The sequence below is a fragment of the Meriones unguiculatus genome, assembly GCF_030254825.1.
Source record: "Meriones unguiculatus strain TT.TT164.6M chromosome 13 unlocalized genomic scaffold, Bangor_MerUng_6.1 Chr13_unordered_Scaffold_44, whole genome shotgun sequence".
Taxonomy (NCBI): domain Eukaryota; kingdom Metazoa; phylum Chordata; class Mammalia; order Rodentia; family Muridae; genus Meriones; species Meriones unguiculatus.
Window position 1 is genome coordinate 1,091,395 of NW_026843651.1, and position 14,082 is coordinate 1,105,476.

General features: G+C 37.5%; 1 protein-coding gene across 1 annotated transcript in view; it reads right to left on the reverse strand.

Moving 5' to 3' along the window:
- Positions 1-630: 630 nt before the first annotated feature.
- The window catches only part of LOC132651259 (neurotrophin receptor-interacting factor 1-like), a gene marked incomplete at its 3' end in the record, with an annotated part of 31,068 nt that continues 17,616 nt past the window's right edge, over positions 631-14,082 (reverse strand). The window contains exons 2-3 of the mRNA XM_060376497.1: positions 3,680-3,807; positions 631-805 (exon numbers count right to left, since the gene is read on the reverse strand). Of these exons, the coding sequence (XP_060232480.1) occupies positions 631-805; positions 3,680-3,807 (303 nt within the window). The remainder of the gene's footprint in view (positions 806-3,679; positions 3,808-14,082) is intronic.

Below are 14,082 nucleotides of genomic sequence, written 5' to 3' on the forward strand. Positions count from 1 at the left end.
TATCACATGGATTACTTTATAGGCTTTCTCTCCAGTGTGTTCTTTTATGCTTTTGGAGACTATTGGGATGTGAAAAGGCTTTATCACATTGATTACATTTGTAGGGTTTTTCTCCAGTATGAATTATTTCATGCCTTTGGAGGTTACTGCAATGTGCAAATGCTTTTCCACATTGATTACATTCATAGGGTTTCTCTGCACTATGAATTCTTTTATGCCGCTGGAGATCAGAACATCGTGCAAAGGCTTTACCACATTGATTACATATGTAGGCTTTCTCTCCAGTATGAATTCTTTCATGCCTTCGAAGGTCACTGGAATGTGCAATGACTTTACCACATTGACTACATCCATAGGATTTCTTAGCAGCATGAATTCTTTCATGCCTCTTGAGATCACAGCAACGTGCAAAGGCTTTATCACATTGATTACATTCATAGGGCTGCTTTCCAGTATGTGTTCTTTTATGCCTTTGGAGACTACTGGGATGTGAAAAGGCTTTGCCACATTGATTACATTCATAGGGCTTCTCTCCAGTATGAATTCTTTCATGTCTCTGGAGATCACAGCAACGAGAAAATGCTTTATCGCACTGATTACATCGATAGGGTTTCTCTCCAGTATGTGTTCTTTTATGCTTTTGGAGACTACTGAGTTGTGAAAAGGCTTTACCACATCGATGACATTCATAGGGTTTCTCTCCACTATGAGTTCTTTTATGACTCTGGCAGTTACTGCGATCTGCAAAGGCTTTACCACATTGATTACATTCAAAGGGTTTCTCTCCAGTATGTGTCCTTTTATGATTTTGGAAACTACTGTGTCTTGAAAAGGCTTTTTCACATTGATTACATTTGTAGAGTTTCTTTCCATTCTGAATTCTTTCCTGTCTTTGAAGAGATCTATGACATGCAAAGGCTTTACCACACTGATTACATCCGTAGGGCTTCTCTCCAGTATGAATTCTTTCATGCCTCTGGAGATCACAGCGACGTTTAAACGCTTTACCACACTGATTACATTCATAGGGGATCTCACTAGTATGTGGTTTTTCATGGCTGCAAAGATAATTGGTATATGTGTAAGCTTTTTCACATTCATTACAGTGATTCATTACAGTGAATTAAGTTTACAATTTGAGCTAAATGTAAAAAGGACTTACATCTTAATGTTTTATCACTTTGTTTACATTTATAATTTCCCCCTTGATTGTGGAAATTTTGCATTTTGAAGATACCTTTGAGGTAAGAAACATATTACATGGATTGCTTATAGCATCCTTTTTCTTTCTTTCCTCTTTTAAAGAGCATATTTTTATTAATTACAGTTTATTCACCTTGTATCCCAACTGTAGCTCCCTCCACCTGCCCCTAATAATCTCATCCCCCCTCCCTCTTCTCCACCCATGCTCCTCCACCAGTCCACTGGTAGGGGGGTACTTTTTCTATAAGTGTTTTTTCACATATTTGAAAAGAACTAGAACTCATCTATACAATAGTGACTGCATTCATAAATTTTCCTATAGTGGGAGTCACACTACATTTGGAAAGTGAACTAGGGTAAACACAACAATTTCCACAGGGCTAGTAATCTCTAATGTGATTTCTGTGGCTATATTCCCAATTAGTTTCAAAAACTAATTAAGTACAGTAGTTTAATTTATTAATTGTCCCCTGCTTTCATTAGACTTTCTGTCATTAATAATGAATTGATACATGAATAATTATAAATTTAGTGTTGTCACTTTCATGGTTTCTGTTGTACATATGTATAGAATAATTTAGAATGCAATAACCTATGATGGTGTGCATGTTAACTTCACTCAGGAAAAGTGGGCTTCGTTGGATCCATCCCAAAAGAATCTCTTCAAAGAAGTGATGCTGGAGACCTAAAGGAATCTCACTGCTTTTGGGTAGATGGGGAATTTTCTTTAACTGTTTAAATAATAATCTGATTATCATTTAATTATATTAGTGATTATTAATAAATTAAATGTAAACTTGCATCACATTCACAAAGTCTATTCCAAGTAAGGAATACTACATATCTTCTGGTAAGTATGATTTTTCTTTTCATATCCTTATGGTCAAATGATTTGAGTAACAAATGGAAGATCCTCATATTCACAGTTTGTATTTTGTCTTCAAAGACATGTGCTATGGGGATCATTTTTCCTCCACAACAATTTTCTTGACTTTTATACTTTCCATCTAACTAAACTTAGCAAGTTTACTTCAAGTATTTGAGTCACATCAGCTTTTCTATGGAATATTTGCTCTTGAGTAGGTTTTGTACATAAAATTATCACCTATTTAATGAGCTTGCTTTTCCAATATCTGAATTGTATAAGACTTAAGAGATTAGAATTTCTACGGAGCATCTGTAATGTGGATATAAGTAATGATTTTTATAGAGGAATTTGATTTAGAGACTTGTTGCTCTGGCAAAAGATCACATCCGAAGACCCTCTATTTCTATGTGATCTGGCTGGAATATAACAATACATTAATCCAGTATACAGAGGCAAGAAGATCTGCCTTCAGTGCCAGCCTGGTATAGAGCAATGTCCAGTAAAGAAAAGCTTAGTTTCAGGCATGGTGATACATGTGTTTAATCTCAAACAATGGGTGTAAAAATAGTTGGGAGAAGGAAGCACACATGTTTGAAAGCAATATCTAAGTGAGTGGCAGAAAAGGGGACAAATTCAGAAAAATATTTGACAGAATAGGATACTTTCATCTCTCATGAAATAGAGAGGAAATGAAGGTCCTTAAGGGACCCAGCATGGAGAGAGGAGGCAGTTTTTCTGGGACAGTAAAAGAAAGACAGGTTGGAGAGAACTAAGGTGAAGATCAAATGATCAGGAAAATAAGAGCCTGAAGATTAGAAAAGACTGCTGGAGTTAGTTTGAGGCCAAACAAAGCAATTCAGAGGATGGGAGAAAAGCCAGATTTAATAAGTTAGCTAGGAAAGGAGTTTGAGCCAGAACAGCTGAACTGAATCAGCCATCTATGCGCTCAGAAAGAAAGGGTGTGCATATTAAGCAGTAATTCAGAGGCTGAAAATATTCTATGCTTAAGATAGATTGTATGGAACCTAGAAGCAGCCCTGCCCAGGTCTAGGGCAGCAGACAGGGGCAGTAGTCTTCAGATACAGCAATGACTACATGTGAATTAAAGTCCTTTTCACAGCAATATCTGTTAAGCAAGTGTTTCATCATCTTCTTTCTTAGAGAAATGCCTTGAAAACATAAATCAGACACCTGACTGTGAGGAAAATGGGTTTGGGAGAATTTAATATTCCTTAATATACTTAAACTAGTGCTTTTTCTCTATTGTTTTTATTTAAAACTTCTGGGACACATTAAAAAATTTTTTCACAGGAATATTTACACCAGTTTCCACAAGAAAATTACCTTCCATGTCTTCTAAAATGTTGACAATGTGCTTCAGTATGGTCTTCCCAATTGTAGCCTAAAATATATACCAGAAAGTGTATGACATATTATTCAAAATTAGGCAAAATTTAAGTTACTATTTTCAGTGAATCTTAGAAACATGTGTGATTTATTCTTCCTCATTCCAATTGAAATTTCATAAGAGCATCAATAAGAAAAAACAAAAACAATAACAACAGATGTCCTCTTTTTCTTAATAGTGAAAGAAAATTCACTGTCTTACCTAGAGCTGTAAGGTGTTTGTAGGTCTCCAGCGTGACATCTTTGTAGAGACTCTTCTGGGAAGGATCTAGCAAAGCCCACTCTTCCGGAGTGAAATTAACATCCACTTCTTCATAGGTTATTGATTTCTAAAATATCCCATATGTGAGTATCACAGAAAGCATGGCAATGCATGCTGTATATGTATACTTAATAGACAATGTATTCCTATAATTCCAGTGCTTCTCTTACTTATCTCCTCACATAGACGTTGATGTAATGAATTGATGTAATTACCAAGTCATTTTAGAAGGAAACTAAATGATGAGGTTCACCTTGTCATCTCTGGACCCTTTGAATAAAATATAGCTTTTCAAAGGAAATGCCAATTAAAAGACATAATGAGAAACAAGAAAATAGATGATCAGTACAGATGGCACATCACAGAAATGCTATGCTCAATTACTAACTACAAAAAATATGGGCAAGCAGGACGTATTGGCTCATGCCTTTAATGCTAGCACTCAGTCTGTGTATCTCATTAAGATGGATGCCGGCCTTCTTTTCAAACAAGTTTCATGACTTCCAGAGGTACATTTAAGATCTGAATCCACTGCAAAAATCATTCAAAAAGAAAGATACAAAGAACTCAATGGTTTATATATTCACTACAGTTTTATATCTAACTTCCAGAAACCTGAAGTGTCCCAGGTTAAACTGTAACAGTAATAAAAACTTATTAAAAGGGAATGCGTGTTCAAACAGGTACAAATGGACAGATGAAATAAGCAACATAAGGCAGTTGAAGTGGCTCAGCAATGAAAAGCTCTTGTTGGTCCTGCAAATAATTGGGCTCAATTGCCAGTGTTTAAATGGAAGCTCACATCTATCCATTACTCCAAATTCAGGAGTTCTGAGACCATCTGCTGACTATTGGGAAGACCTGGTACAAAAGAGGTGCATATTCATACATACAGGCAAAATACTACCCTTATTCGCCCGTTAAAACAAAACAAAACAAAACAAACACAGGAGGCAAGAAGAATGTCACACACCTACAATCCAATGACTCAGAAATACAGGCAGTGTTAATGTGATGAATACATGACAACCTGAGAAACAGAATATACACTCCGACAAATATCAAAATTCAAGTGTGGATGTGAAGACCAGCAAAATAGAATATGCTTGACATGTACTAGACCCTACATACCAGGCCCATCAGCCTATATATCAAAAATGTGCATATTGGACTACATTTGATCCCAGCCCTCTGCAGCCAGAGGGAGGTAGACCTCTAAGTGTGAAGCCTGGCTGAATTTCATACCTACATTCAGGACAGCCAACGCTACACAAAGAAACTTGGTCTCCAAAAACAACAAAATTAAACATGTAAAAACCTCAGGATACCAAAATAGCCTAGCACTGAATAGCAATTGCTTTGAGTCTTTCCTATATAATTTTGGGATAGAGTTGATAAAGGTGAAAGCATGAGAACATAACAAGGGGTCAGAATGATCAATTTCAATCACAACACAGTAGACACAAACACCAGGAACTGGGTTGAGATCATAGACACTCAAATCCAATCCCCAATCTAGACAGGTTCCTCCTCCAAAAGCTTTCCTAAGTTCCCCCAAAGAAACACACAAAGAAGAAACAAATGTTCAGTGATATTCTCCTACTTGTTTCTGTGGAGCTTTTCCCACTCTCTGTTACAGAAGACCCAATTCTCATGGTTGCCCCTAGCACTACAAAGAACACCAGTGGCAGCTTCCCCTTTCTTGTGTCCTGTAGATTACACACTCCCAATCTCTGTTCTGCTTCTGTAATCTCACCCCCAACTCCTCTGCTCAACCATAGGCCATACTTGCATGGAGACCAAGGTGGAATACCAGAAATCTTCCTCACTATCTTTGTTACCACAAACCCAATTCCAGGATCTTCCCTACTGTTCCAACTGAACACATGTTGCACCTCTCCCCCCATACCATCCCAGCAAACATAACACCGTGAATACATGCCAAGCAGGTCATTACAATATCAACACTCAGCCAACACACTTTCTGGAACTTCAGAGTGCTAGCAGAACCTCAAGCACAAAACTCCCACCCAAAAAACCAGCACTTAGACCTATAATCACCCCAAATCCAGATCTTTAGACACCAGCATAGGAATAGATTCAAGAACAGTCAGGCAATATGTCACCACCTTAGCTCAGCTATATTACCACAGCAGGACCTAAATCTATCTGAGAATTACAAAACATTCTACAGAAACACAAAAGAATATACCTTCTCGTCATTTCATGACACATCCTCTAAAACTGACTACATATTCACACACAATGTAAATCTTAATAGAAAATTAAAATAACATCTTATATCCTGTCAGACCACCATGGTTTAAAGCTGGATAAAAATAGCATCAGAAAGAATCATAAAAACATTACAAACTCATGGTAAGTGAATAATCTTCTACTGAATGAAAAATGGGTTAAAACAAATGAAAAAAATAAAGACTATAGAATCCAATAAAAATAAATACATACTGTATGCAAACTCATGGAATACAATGAGGAATGAAAGTGGTGCTAAGAGAAAACTTCATAGCACAAAGTGCCTACATAAAGATATTGGAGAGATCTCATACTATCAACTTAACACACCTGAAAAGTCTAGAACAAAAATATGTAAGCACACAAAAAAGGAGTAGACATCAAGAAACTATCAAATTGAGGGCAGAAATCAATAAAATAGAAAGAGAAGATAAAGAACCAATGAAACAAAAAGTTGGTTCTTTGAGAAAAATCAACAAGACAGACAAACCCTTATCTAAATTAAATAAGTACTTATCTAATCTAAGTAAAAGACAGAGAGAAAATAACCAAAGTAATAGAATCAGAAATTGTGTTACAAATGTATGTTCCTTTAAAATCCCACTCATGTTATGTGAATGTGTTTTTCTTTTAACCCCAGGTGTGGAGCACGAGGCTGCTTCAGTTTGTCCACAGCTGTTAATTCTGATTGTCTCGTGCTCTAGCAGGCATGTGTTTTTGCCAACTGCACATAGTTTAATTCTGAGTCTTCTGGAGAGGGTACACATGCGAGAGCCATAAGAGGGCCTGGGGTATTTGAAGAAGAAAGAATGCTGCTCTTCATGATGCTTTTCACCCACACTGCTACTGTGTTTGTCATTGCTGGTTTGTTGGACTGCTGAATATCCTCATGATTAAGAGGTATTGCCCCAAAGAACTTGACCACAATAAACCATAGGAGGCAGCTTTATTAAAGAGACCTATATCTCTTTTCCCTCTAGCCTTCTTTCTCTTTTACCTAGTGTTGGGGTGTTTGAAGGAATAATGGTTGTAAGGGAAGTAGAGGCATAATAACCCAAATAAAATATATTATAAAAAATCGTGCCAAGCTGTTTGCTGTTTGAGTAGACTTCTGGAATCCAGATGGCTGAGACTGGTATTGCCCTAAAGAAGCCAACAACCCTAACCAGCATTAAGTAGCTGGAGAGGTCTGAGTTCCTTGTCTGTACAAACCAGTTTTCTCTCCTAACTAGGGGTAGTGGGTGGAAGGGGGATAGAGGTATTTAAGAATCCTAAATTTATTAGGTTTTTCAAAAAGCAAAGCCTATAATTTTGCTCTCAGCAATGTGAAATATATATCCTCGAGGAAACATATTTAGGTCATCTTTTGTCTTATCTTTCACTTGCTTGGATTGTGGCATTACAGAGGTTCATGCTCATTTCTTTCCAAAACAATACTTTTGCTTCGCAAAAAAAAAAAAGAGAGAAGAAAATAAACAAAAAGCTAAAATGGTACTCATGCCCTTTACCATTCAAAGAAATCCTTTCCAGTGCCTCACCCTTCAGGGCACTGTGCTTGTGCCCTTCCTTCAAAATACATATTCCTGCTTGGCTCCATCTGAAAATCCAGCACCCACTCGTGTTTCCCTGGACATCTCTTGTCATAAGGAAGAGTACTCAGACTCCAGAGATGAACTTCTGGAAGTATCTACATACCTGACTTCAAGATATATTACATACCCAAACTTATGGGACACAATAGCAGCAGTGCTAAGAGGAAAGTCCACAGCACTAAGTGCCTTCAAGAAGAAATTTAAAACATCTCATAAAAGCAACTTAACAGTTCACCTGAAATCCTGTAAAAGTAAAAGTAGACACTTCCAAGAGGAATAGAAGGCTAGAAATAATCAAAATCAGGGCTAAAATTAATAAATTAGAAACAAAACAATTGAAAGAATCAATTAAATCAAGAGCTGTGTTTTTTTTTTTTTTGAGAAAATCAACAAGATAGACAAACCCTTCACCAGGCTAAGTAAAAGAGAGAGTCACTACCCAAATCAACAAAATAGGAAATGAAAAGGGGGACATAACTGACTTTGAGGAAATCCAAACAATTAGTAGGTCTTACTTCAAAACCTATATGCCACAAAATTTGAAAATAGAAATAAAATGTACAATTTTCTTTATCAATTCCACTTACCAAAGCTGAATCAAGACCAGGTAAATAAATTAAGTAGTCCTATGTCACCTAAGCTGTCATCAAAAGTCTCTCACCCAAAAAATTCCCAGGAACAAATGGTTTCAGTACAGAATTCTACCAGACCTTCAAAGAAGAGCTAACTCTAATTCTCTTCAAACTATTCCACACAATAGAAACAGAGGGAACATTTACAAACTCATTCTATGAAGCCACAGTCACCTTGATAACTAAAACACACGAAGACCCCACAAAGAAAGAGAATTTCTGGCCACTATTAGGAACATTGATGCAAAAATACTCAACAAAATGCTTGCATACCAAATCCAAGAGCACATCAAAGATATCATCCACTATGACCAAGTAGGTTTCATCCCAGGAATGCAGAGGTGGTTCAAGATACAGGACTCTATCAATGTAATCCACCATATAAACAAACTGAAAGAAAAAAAAAAACAACACATGATACTCTCCTTAGATCCTGAAAAAGTATTTGAGGAAATTCAACATACATTTATGTTTAAGGTCCTGGAGTGATCAGGGATACAATGCACATATCTAAACATATAAAGTCAATGTACAGCAAGGCTATAGGCAACATTAAACTAAACACAGAGAAACCTAAATCAACCTCACTGAAATCAGGGACAAGACAAGGCTGCCCACTCTATCCATATCTCATCAACATACTTTTTGAAGTCCATGCTAGAGCAATATGACAATTAAAGGAGATCAAGGGGATTTGGTTTGGAAAGGAAGAAGTCAAAGCATCACTATTTGCAGATGTTATGATAGTGTAGATGAGTGACCACAAAAATTCTACAAGGGAAATCGTACAACTAATAAACACATTCAGCAAAGTGGCTGTATACAAAATAACTCAAATAAAAAATCAGTAGCTGTCTGTACACAAAAGACAAATGGGCTGAGAAAGAAATTAGGGAAACAACACCCTTCACAACAGCCACAAAGGACATAAAGTACCTTTGGTGTAACTCTAACTAAGCAAGTCAAAGACTTGTATGAAAAAAAAAACTTAAAGTCTCTAAAGAAAGAAATAGATGAAGATATCAGAAGATGGAAAGATCTCCCATGTTTATGGCTTGACAGAATTAGCATAGTAAAAATGGCCATCTGACCAAAAGCAATCTACAGATTCAATGCAATTCCCAACAGAAACCTTGAAAGAAACATTCTCAATTTCATATTGAATAACAAGAAACCCATAATCAGTAAAACAATCCCCTACAATAAAAGATATTCTATGGGTATCTCCATCCCTGATATCAAGCTGTATTATAGAGCAACAGTAATAAAAACTGCACAGTGGCATAGAAATAGAATTGTAGATCAATGGAATCAAATAGAAGACCCAGAAATAAACCCACACAATTATGGATACCTGATTTCTGACAAAGGAGCCAAAACCATACAATGGAAAAAAAAAGACAGCATCTTTAACCTATGGTGCTGATCTAACTGTATATCTACATGTAAAAAAATGCAAATAAATCCATACTTATCACCTTACACAAAATTAAAGTCCAAGTAGATCAAAGACCTCAATATAAAACCAAACACACTAAATTTACCAGAAGAAAAAGTGGGGAAGAGCCTTGAACTCATTGGCACATGAAACAATTTCCTGAACAGAAAAACAGCACAGCCTCTAAGATCAACAATCAATAAATGGGACTTCATGAAACTGAAAAACTTCTGTAAAGCAAAGGCCAATATCATCAGAACAAAATACAGCTTATAGAATGGGAAAGTATCTTCACCAACCCTATATCTGATAGATAGCTAATATCCAGTATATATAAAGAACTCAAGAAGTTAAACAGCAATAAGCCAAGTAATCCAATTATAAAATGGGGTACAGAGACAAAGAGAGAATTCTCAATAGAGAATAAAACAAGAAATAAAATAAATATAAGATCAAAAAATCAAGTGACAACACATGCTGGAGAGGATGTGGAGAAAAAGGAACCCTCTTCTATTGCTGGTGGGAATATAAACTTCTACAACCACTTTGGAAATCAATCCAGCTCTTTCTCAGACAATTAGGAATATTGCTACATCAAGATTCAGCTATTCCAATAATAGGCATATATCCAAAATACCCTCAAGTACACAACAAGGACATTTGTTCAACCATGTTTTTAGCAGATTTATCCATAATATCCACAATCTGAAAACAACCCAGATGTCCCTCAGTTGAGGAATGGATACAGAAATTGTGGTGCATTTACACAATGAGCTAGTACTCAGCAATTAAAAACAAGGAATCATGAAATTTGTAGGCAAATGGTAGAAACTAGAAAGATGATCCTGAGTGAGGAATCCTAGAAGCAGAAAGAAACAAATAGTATATACTCACTTAAAACTGTATATTAGTCATATAATATAGAATAATCATACTAAAATATGTACACCTAAAGAAGCTAAGCAGGAAGGAGGACCTTTGGTAACATGCTCAATCCTCATTCAGACAAGCAAATGGGATGGACATTGGAAGAGGGTGAACACAAGGAACAAGATAGGAGCCTACCACAGAGGGCCTCTGAAAAACTCTACCCAGCAGGGTATTAATGCAGACACTGACAATCATAGCCAAACTTTGGGTAGAGGGCAGTGAATCTTATGAAAGAAGGGGGAGATAGAAAGACCTAGAGGGGAGCTCCAGAAGAAGAGCAACAGAACCAAAAAGTCGGGGCACAAGGGTCTTTTCTGAAATTAAAACTCCAACCAAGGTCCATGTATGGAGATAACCTAGAACTCCTCCACAGAGGGAGCTCAGTCTCCAAGTGGGATCACTAGTAAGGGGAACAGGGACTGTCTCTGTCATGAACTCAGTGGCTGACTCTTTGATCATCTCCCCCGGAGGGCGAAGCAGCTTTGCCAGTCCACAGAGGAAGACAATACAGACAGTCCAAATGAGAACTGATAGGCTAGGGTCAGATGGAAGGAAAGGAGGACAGGCCCCATCAGTGTACTGGGGAATAGGCATGGGAGGAGAAGAAGGAGGGAGGGCATATTGGGTGTGAATGAGGAAGGGGTTACCACTGGGATACAAAGTGAATAAATTGCAATAAATACAAAAAGAAGGAAAGATATATTATAGATAAATATTAATAAAATCTGGCATAGAAATAGGGTTATTGATCAATGGAATAAAATCAGAGACCCAGAAATAAACCCACATTCCTACACAATTGCTTTTTAACAAAGGAGCCAAAACCATACAATGGAAAATTATAGCAACTTAAACAAATGTTGCTATGTGAAATGGATGTCCACATGTAGAAAAATGCAAATAGATCCATATTTACTACCCTGCATAAAACTAAAGTCCAAGTGGGTCAAAGACCTCAACATAAACGCAGACACACTAAATCTCTTAGACAAAAAATTATGGAAGAGCCTTGAACTCATTGGCACAGGAAAGAACTGCCTGGAAAGGACACCAACAGCACAGGCTCTAAGAGCAACAATCAATAAATGGGACCTCATAAAACTGAAACGCTTCTGTAAAGCAAAGGACAGTGTCATCAGAACAAAATGACAGCCTACAGATTGGGAAAGGATCTTCACCAAACGTACACCTGACCGATGGATAACATCCAGAGTATATAAAGAACTCAAGAAGTTAAACACCCCAAAACCACATAATCAATTTTAACAATTGGGTACAGAGCTAAACAGAAAATAGTCAACAAAGGAATACTGAATGGCAGAGAAGCACTTAAAAAAATGCTCAACATCCTTAGTCATCAGGGAAATACAAATCAAAATTGACCTGAGTTTTTACCTTACACCCATCAGAATGGCTAAGTTCAAAAACTCTAGTGACAACACATGCTAGAGAGGTTGTTGAGAAAGGGGAACTCTACTCCATTGTTGGAGGGATGTCAACTTGTAAACCACTTTGAAAATCATTCTGGTGCTTTCCCAGAAAATTAGCAATAGTGCTACCTCAACATCCAGCTAGACCACTCCTGGGAATATATCTGAAAGGATGCTCAACCATACAACAAGGACATTTGCTCACCTATGATCATAGCCGCTTTATTCCAGAACCTGGAAAAAACCTAGTTGTCTGTCATCTGAGGAATGGATATGGAAACTGTGTTACATTTACACAATGGAATACTACTGAGCCATTAAAAACAAGGAAATCATAAAATTTGCAGGCAACTGGATGGCACTAGATAAGATGATCCTGAGTGAGGTAACCCAGAAGCAGAAAGCCTCACATGGTATATAATCATTTATAAGTGGATATTAGCCATATAATATAGTATAAACATACTAAAAGTCATAGTCCTAAAAAAGGTAAACAACAAGGAGAACCCTAGGGAAGAGGCTTAATCCTCATTCAGAAGGGCAAACAGGATAGATATCAGAAGTGGGAGAGGACAGTAGCCTTACTTACCTGTGCATACATTTCTTGCCTTCTATCCAAATATGCTATTACCCCAAGGATCAAATAACCTCTTTTTTTCACTGTTCCAACCCTTAAACTCCACTATCTTGCAACTATGAGAAATACTGTTTTTCTTTACCAATGAGTGTATTCTTTTTAATTTTATTTTTATTTAATTCATTTATTCACCTTTTATCCCAGCTGTAGCCCCCTCCTCCATCCATTCCCAATCCCACTCTCCCTCCCTTTTCTCATATGCCCTTCCTCAAGTCCACTGATAGGGGAGATCCTCCTCTCCTTCTGTCTGAAACTAGGTATTGGGTCTTGTCAGGACTGGTTGCATTGTCTTCCTCTGTAGCCTGGCAAGGTGATCAAAGAGCCAGCCACCAAGTTCATGTCAGAGACAGTCCCTGCTCCCTTACTAGGGAATCTGCTTGGAGACTGAGTTGCCATCAGCTACATCTGAGCAGAGGTTCTAGGTTATCTCCATGTATGGTCCTTGGTTGGCCTACCAGTCTCAGAAAAGACCCCTGTGACCAGATGTTTTTGGTACTGATGCTCTTCTTCTGGATCTCCTGTCCCCTCCAGGTCTTACTATCTCCCCCTTCCTTCATAAGATTCTCTGCACTCTGTCCAAAGTATGGTTATGAGTCTCAGCATCTGCTTTGATACCCTGCTGGGCAGAGACTTTCAGAGGCCCTCTGTGTCTCTCTTTCAGAGGCTCCTGTCCAGTTCACTGTTTTCTCCTTCTTCCAAGGTCGGTCTCCCATTTGCCTTTGTGAGTGAGGACTAATCATCTTACCCAGGGTGAAAATGTTACTTTTGCAGAAAGGTTCTATGCACAATACTGGATGAGAAAAGTAATATTCAGTCTTACCGAGATGTGAACTATGTAAGCTACAATAATGACCAGGCTGAAAGTTATGCCCACTGGTGAAATTGTGGCACAAATATTATGGAAGTATCCAACCACTTTTTAAATTGAATTTTATGTCCTTTCCATAAGATGGAACCCACGCCTGATACTGTCATTAAGGCCAAGAACCAGAGAGCAGATAAATCATGAGCCCTAGAAGAAAACCTACTAATATTAACCTATTAAATTGATATAGAGATAAAATGATTCCTAATGACACACAGTTGTATCAACTGTATCAACCCTCATCTGAGCAGCTTCTTCCCACAGTAGATAGTAATTAACAAGGAAATCTATGACTTGTCCAGGAAGAGTATCAGATACTTTGGAATTCTCAGCTCTCACTTTGGATGTCTATGTCACTAACTGAGGTGGCATCCTCAGAGGCCTGTTCCTGCACAGGTGTTAATTTCAAGTCAAAGGGCCCTTTATAACAACCCCTTGCAGTTTCGATTAGAAGCTGCTTTTTACATTTTCAGTCAGAGAAAAACATGTGTTTAGTTTTAGTTTTCCTCCTTAGCAGTAGTATATATAGCCAGTCCCTAATCCTGGAGAAAAAAACCTGGGC